At 42.6% G+C, this 7,025-nt stretch overlaps 1 protein-coding gene across 2 annotated transcripts in view; it reads right to left on the reverse strand.

Moving 5' to 3' along the window:
* The window catches only part of THADA (THADA armadillo repeat containing), a 154,502-nt gene extending 148,129 nt beyond the window's left edge, over positions 1-6,373 (reverse strand). For both annotated transcript variants that reach the window (XM_041413628.1, XM_041413629.1), the window contains exons 1-8: positions 6,353-6,373; positions 4,985-5,080; positions 3,559-3,653; positions 3,026-3,156; positions 2,157-2,305; positions 1,988-2,020; positions 1,400-1,448; positions 342-532 (exon numbers count right to left, since the gene is read on the reverse strand). In XM_041413628.1, coding sequence (XP_041269562.1) covers positions 342-532; positions 1,400-1,448; positions 1,988-2,020; positions 2,157-2,305; positions 3,026-3,156; positions 3,559-3,653; positions 4,985-5,060 — 724 coding nt within the window. In that variant the 5' untranslated portion in view covers positions 5,061-5,080; positions 6,353-6,373. The remainder of the gene's footprint in view (positions 1-341; positions 533-1,399; positions 1,449-1,987; positions 2,021-2,156; positions 2,306-3,025; positions 3,157-3,558; positions 3,654-4,984; positions 5,081-6,352) is intronic.
* Positions 6,374-7,025: the final 652 nt, after the last annotated feature.

Raw genomic sequence — 7,025 nt, forward strand, 5'->3', positions numbered from 1 at the left:
GGTGCCCATAAATAGTTCTGGCAGCATATTTCATAGAGGAGTAGATATTTCTGGTAGGCACAGACATTTGGTGACTCTCAAAAGCATTTCTGTTAGTTTTGGAATTATCAATAACAGCATTAATCTTGGTATTTGTTGTGAGATAAATTAAACTGTGCACTCTAAAACTCCAGTCTGCAAATCACAGCTCACAAAAAAAAACAACTACTGCTCCCACTCCCATTAATCTCAGTAGTTCAATTTCCATGCAAGATAAACTTAAGTTTTTATACATACAGGTTGTTTACCACAAAGACAACAAGTTAATAAAAATATTAGGGTTTGAATGTTACTAAACTTACCATCCATTAGGAAATTTGTGCAACTTTTCAGTAAACTACACATACTTTGCCAAACAAAAGATTCACTGTGTTTCCAAAGACTTCCCTGGATATTTTCTTGCAATTTCTGTATAAGCATCATTGAAACTTTAATGGCTATCAGTAAATCATGCATCAGCTGGGTCTGAACGATACGATTTCCATGATTCTTTCTGTGGAAAAAAAAGAGACAAGCAAGCACACAAAAGGCAAATTAAAACCATTTTTCACCATCCCCAGAAAACCACATTCTGCCAACTTTAAATATAATTAATGGTAAAAATTAATGTATTGCTTGAGTTGATCAAATATGTATCTACAGGAAAACAAGGAGCAGACTCAAGGGTAGTTTGTTAAAATGAAGCTAACAAACAAAAATACAAATTCTACTACATTTTCTGCCGGTTCCTGTGACAAACTTTCATTCACATGATTCTGCCTAAGCAGAGCTGAACTTCTCCAGAAACTTTCCAAAAAGGCCAATAGAATGCAGTGCTACCCTTTTCTAATTTTTCAAGTAGTTCCTCCATCTATGAAGGACATTTCTACGATTTGACTTTCTTCTAACAAAAAGGCAGAAAATACCTAAACTTTCAGTGTACAAACCACTTCATTAAGTGCCCTTCTCCTCTCAGTTCAGAATGCGAGACCACAATGAAGCCACCTCACTTAATGAAACCCTGGAAAGTGTCAAGTATATCAATACTGAATTAAACATTCATGGAACATGAAAGAGTTTTACTCTACCTGAATGTTACATCAATTAATTACACTCTTTAGCCACAATTCAGATAGCAAAACCTCAACTCAAAGGCCTCCCTTAATATCAGCTCTAACAGTATCAGTGCCTTACCTCTCTTATATTATCATATTGCCACAAAAGAAAAGAATCAGCTTTTATTTAAAATCTGCATCAATGTAAAATATTTCTATCTTTCATCAACGTATGGCTACCAAAGTGATATTTTAAACCAAACCAAATTATCTTGCAAGAGAGAAATAAAACCAGATAAAGTAGAGCTTCTATTGAATTCACTTGCCTGTTTTCCTCCTGTATGTCAAGCAGCAACTTTTGCAGAAACTGAAGAACTAGTGAAAATAATTATGGTATAAATTTACTTACAAGAGAAATAGAACAGAAAATATCCAGCAAATCACACATACATCTCAATACATCACACATACCCATCTACAATGAATAGTTACCCATACAGTGGTCATTCTTCCATTCCACCAACAAACTAAACTGGTATTTCAGTATAGACAAACACAAGCAATGCTAAAACAAAATTTCAAACTGTTTTGAAACAACCTGCAACAAAACAAGTTTCCAACCCATTTGGCCTAATCCGGTGAGATATTGACTCTCCCTACCACAATTGCTCACTGGTACTCAGATTTGTATCAGGGTTGCCCAGTAAAGAAAAACTGACCCCTGGAAATTAAATGTATAAATCAGTCCTGTCTTTCACAAAAAAGTACCATGTAAGGATACTAATTTACTGAAAATTAACCAGGAGGAAATCAGATCTAACAGATCTTCATGCCTGCTTCATGTCACTTCTCCACGCACACCCCTCCCCCAGTAACCTGCTGTGAAGCCTATCTTACTATAAATGTGACTTTACCTTCTTCAAACAGGTTCTTAATACAGGCTCTACCTAGAGGAAAGAAAATACATTTTAAGTACTGAGTACTAGCCAGCACTATCTATTTTACATAACTGCAAACATCACTATCAGGTGTGGCATCAGTGCTGAGCAAGTTTAACCAGAAGAACACTCGAGGTCACTGTACCTAAGCTGAAGTCCTCCATACAGGAAGCAAGGTTGTCCAGCACTTTTCTGTACAAATAAACATCTGTGGTTTTCAGCTCTTCCCGAAGGCAGCACACAAAGCTTTGCACAGCTGGCACCATCAAATGTCCAGGAAGACCATTCAGTGAGCTGCAACACGAAGAAACAGCACATTTAGTTTGGTTTTGCTTAGGTGTTGGTAAATATCCACTGCACCAAAATCCATGTCAGCTAGAACTCCAATACACAGATGTTTCTTCCTGCATGAAAACACCATCTGTTATAAACTTAACATGCACATTCTCAGTTTGCAGCTAGAAAACCTTTCAGAGGGGTGCGCAGTTTTGGGGTGCCTGCAACCAAATCCAGGAGGGAAGCCCTGCATCTCAGCAGGACAGTGAATGTTTTCAGACAAAGAAAGGAAGGCAGTTCAGCACCAGATCTTAAAAAATGCTGAGGCTATAAAAAAATTCACTAAATAAATACAGCAATAATTGTGAAGAAAAAATAGCAATAAAAATAGGCACAAGAAACCACAATTTAGTTAGGATTCCTCTGAACTCTCTTCTCTTGACAAAGCGGAGGTTTCGTGTTTTAAATTTCTATTCTAACATTGGATTTTGAAGTTCAAACTGCTAATTACACACTATGTTGTCTTTCCAATAATGAAACAGGCCAAAACAATGCTTCACTTTGAAAATATTGATAATTAAAGATTTTTAACTTAGAAAGAAAACCAGTACATATGCACATATTAAGTACTGCAAATTTTCAGTAATTAAGTTACAGCAATTTATAGTGAATGAAAAATTACTGACTTCAAGCTAAGGAGAAGAAAAAAAAATAAAGGCTAACTACTGAATCTTTTACCTTGCTAATACTTTCTTCAAAGGATTCTTCACACCCAAGGAAAAATATATCTCTCCCAAAACATCCAAACAAGCTTTAACCATGGGATCACCTGCAGAGTTCTGATACATTTGCTTCACCAATGGCATAATCTGTAATCAAAAGAACACATGATGAACAAAAAACTCTGGATACATCATTTTTAACAGTGGTAGACTTCCCTCTCATCCAAGCATATAACACAAAACTGTCTCCTCTTCACCATTTCCCCCTGAGTTTCAAGTTCAAATAATGTTCCAAGAAAAAAAAAAAAAAATCTCCACAAAACAGTAAATTTGGTGTAATTTGCCTTCCACCATTTTCAGTAACTGTGGCCCTTGCTAATTAAGTACTAGAACTACAGTTCTACCTGATGCATGTGCAGCTGTTTTTTCTGTGTTTCCAGGAATGTACAAAACATTAGAAATTTATTTTAGTGCTGTATTTGCCATTAACAGTGTACAGGACACACTCTCAGCTACCAAAAGCCACACTAAACAACAGTGAAACTGTACCTGTTTAATACACTGGATCTGCTGGATACCATTTCTCAGCTCTGCACAGTGCAGAAGCAGAGATGCCAGATTTTGCTCTTCAGCCTTTGAAAACCCTACATTTGGAAGAAGAAGATCTTTTTATAAAGTAATTACAATAAGGAGTATAAATAACACATAATTTATAAGAAGAAGAAATGCCTGCTTGATTCTTAGGGTTTTTTCCAGCTCCAGTAAACCCCTTTGTGCCAAACCCTTAAGTCACCTAACAACACCTTAACACTTTTTTTTTCTCCTAACAAGTTAAAAAAAAATCAGTTTTACTGGAACATAATAGTAAGGGACCTCTGGGGGTCATCTGGTCCAAGCCCACTGCTCAAATATGGTCACCTGGAGCCGGCTGTCCAGGACCATGGCCAGGTGGCTTAGGATTACCTCCAAAGCTGGAGGTATCCAAGAGAGACTCCCCAACTTCCCTATTGAAGCTATGCCCATCCTCAGTCACCCTCACATTAAAACAGTGTTTCCTCTCCCATGAAAAAAGATGTTTGGAGAGAATCTTTCAATTTGTGCCCATGCCTTCCTGTCCTATCACTATTCAGCACAGAAAAAATACTGGCTCTGCCTCCCTTATGTCCTTCCTTCAGGTATTTTTCACACATTGCTGAGATCCCCCTTAGCCTTCTCTTCACCAGGCCAAAGAGTCCCAGCTCTCTCAGCCTTTCCTCATAGGAGGAATGCTCCAGGCCCTTCACCATCTTAGCCCTTATCTGGAGTCTCTCCAACATGTCCATATTACTCTTGTACTGGGGAGCAAAAAACCGGATGCAGCAATCCAGGTAGGACCTCACCGGTGCTCCTTCATAGCAACTTTAGTACACAAATCTTGTAATTACTTCATTTTGGGTTTTTTATAGTAAATATCACTGGAAGTCTGTCTCATCAAACAAACAGAACAAATCCCCAGAATAAAAAACACCATTTGAACAGTAGCTTTGAAACAAATTAACTACACAAAAAACAAAGACTGGGAAAGCAACCTCCAAAGAATCCTTCCAACCTCAATCATTCTGTGACTCTTGAAAATTCAGTGTTATCCCACATGTAAAGGCTAACACATCAGATATCACTGAATTACAGGCCTGCAAGTAGGACTACAAATAGGACCTTCTACTACCTTCACACCACAGATAAAGAGTTTTCAAATCAAAGCCACAATGCTTTAAAGGATTTTTTTTGACTCTGCCAAGGTAAGAAGTCACTGTCATTACACAATAAAAACAAACCACAGCAGAGCAAACATACCTAAAATTCACAAAACAAAACCTAAAACATACCTAAAATTCACTAAAAATAAAGCACAGCAAGCAAAAAACCAGATCAATTCAGTAACTACTCAAAGGCAAGAGAAATCACACATTAGTTCAGAAAAATACACCCTACTTACTCTGCAGTTTTTCAAGCTGATGATGATCAAGAAAGAATGCATCCACCTGAATTTCCTTCTTCTTCTTTAAAACCATTTTAGCTGATTTAGAAATGCCTGCTTAAAAAACAAATAACAAACAAAAAAATCAAAACAACAGGTCACACGGTTTTAAAAACATAATTATAAACATTTCCTACAATAATGGTCTTTTCACTGTCCTACTGTCTTGAAATGTTTGTTGCTTTAACTGTTCAATTTTTCTCAAGGAAATAGCTGTCTTTGATTTTAACAACTTCAGCTATTTCCAGCATTTCATCCAAAATTCACCCAAACTTCACGATGCAAAATGGAAGCAATACAAAAGGGGAATTGCTGTAGGCATGTCATACTGTCTCACTGGAGTTTTCCCTGCACTTCTTACATAGTCTGTGGCATGACCCTGGATCACCATTTGGAAACATCATACAGATGCAAGGAATTAATGCCACAAAACTTCCCTTGCTCAGTTTTGTTGTTCAGAACTCATTGAACTTGTAATAATGTCAAGTAAGAACTGTGCAGCAAACCAAACAGTTCTGAGATTATGGATGTTACAAATAGCAAGTTCTTTTTGAATGGCAATGGTGATTTAATATGTGCTACAGTGTCACTGACTCAAAAGCGTATTATCATGGAACAGCTGAGGTCGGAAGGGGCCTTTGGAGCTCATCTGGACCAACCTCCTGCTAAAGCTGGGCCACCTGGAGCTAGCTACCCAGGCCCATGTCCAGGTACCTTTCTAATGTTTCCAAGGATGGAGACTCCACAGCCTCTGTGGCCCACCTGTGCCAGTGCTCGGCCACCTTCACGCCACACCCAGTGCTTCTCAGACCCGCCGTGTTCCAGTCTGTACCCATGGCTCCCAGTCCTGCTACCGGGCACCACGGAACGGAGCCCGGCCATACCTTGTCTGCGCCCCCTCTCCACACACACGAACTCTGGGAAGCTCTCCAGATCCCCTATTATCCCGCCCCACCTGTGGGGCCCAACGCGGCGCCCCAGCGCCTCCGGGCGCTCACGAGCACACCAGGGCCGGCCCGCCCGGCCCCAGAGGCGGCCGCCGCCGGGCCCCGCTGCCCGCCACTGCTCCGTGCCCTCCCCGCCCGAACAACCCCGCGCTCTCGGCGGTACCGAGAGCTCGGATGGACCCTGAGCTGAGCCGGGCCGAGCCGAGCCGAGCCGAGCCGGGCCGGGCCGGGCCGCCTCCGGCACCCGCCCGGGGCCTTCCTCGCCCTGGCGGCAGCTCGGGCCCGGAGCACGGCGGCGCCCGCCTGGGAAAGCGGCTGCAAGCAGAGCACCGCAGCAACAGGCAAGGGAAGCACCGAAGGAACACCGCTCGCCGCTTACCCCAACACAGCCTCACCCGCGGCGCCGCGTCCCTTCCCGGTGCCCGCACCCCGCCCCACCACGTGCCGGCCGCCGCCAACCGCGGCGCTCCCCGCCCCCGGCCCGGCCCCGCCTCACGCCGGGAGCGCTCGGGCACCGGAGAGCCCCGCGGCCGCTGCTCGGGGCCGCAGCGACTGCCGCCTTTCCTTGGCAAGTACGTGTCCTAACTAAAAGGTGAACCTACGCGAGTCACCGAGTCACAGAATCCGTCGGGTTGGAAAATCCCTCTGAGGCCATCGCGTCCGACCCGTGACGGAACGCCACCATGTAAACAGACCCACGGCATCGAGTGCCACGTCCAGTCTTTCCTTAAATACCTCCAGGAATGGCGACTCCACCACCTCCCTGACCAGCCCATCCCAATGTCTAATCTCTATTTCTCTGAAGAAATGTTTCCTAATGTCCAACCTAAATCTCCCGGTACTGATCAAGGCTGTGTCCTCTTGTCCTATCTTTAGTTGCCTGGGAGAAGGGGCCGATACCCACCTGGCTGCAGCCTCCTTTCAGGCAGTTGTAGAGACTGAAAATGTCATCTTTGAGTCTCCCTTTCCTCCTGGATAAACAACTTTGTCTCCCTCAGCGGCTCCTCATAGGATGTGTGCTCCAGACCCTTCACCAGTTCCACTGCCCTTCT

This window comes from Onychostruthus taczanowskii, unplaced genomic scaffold (genome assembly GCF_017590055.1).
Source record: "Onychostruthus taczanowskii isolate IOZ18803 unplaced genomic scaffold, ASM1759005v1 scaffold42, whole genome shotgun sequence".
NCBI lineage: Eukaryota > Metazoa > Chordata > Aves > Passeriformes > Passeridae > Onychostruthus > Onychostruthus taczanowskii.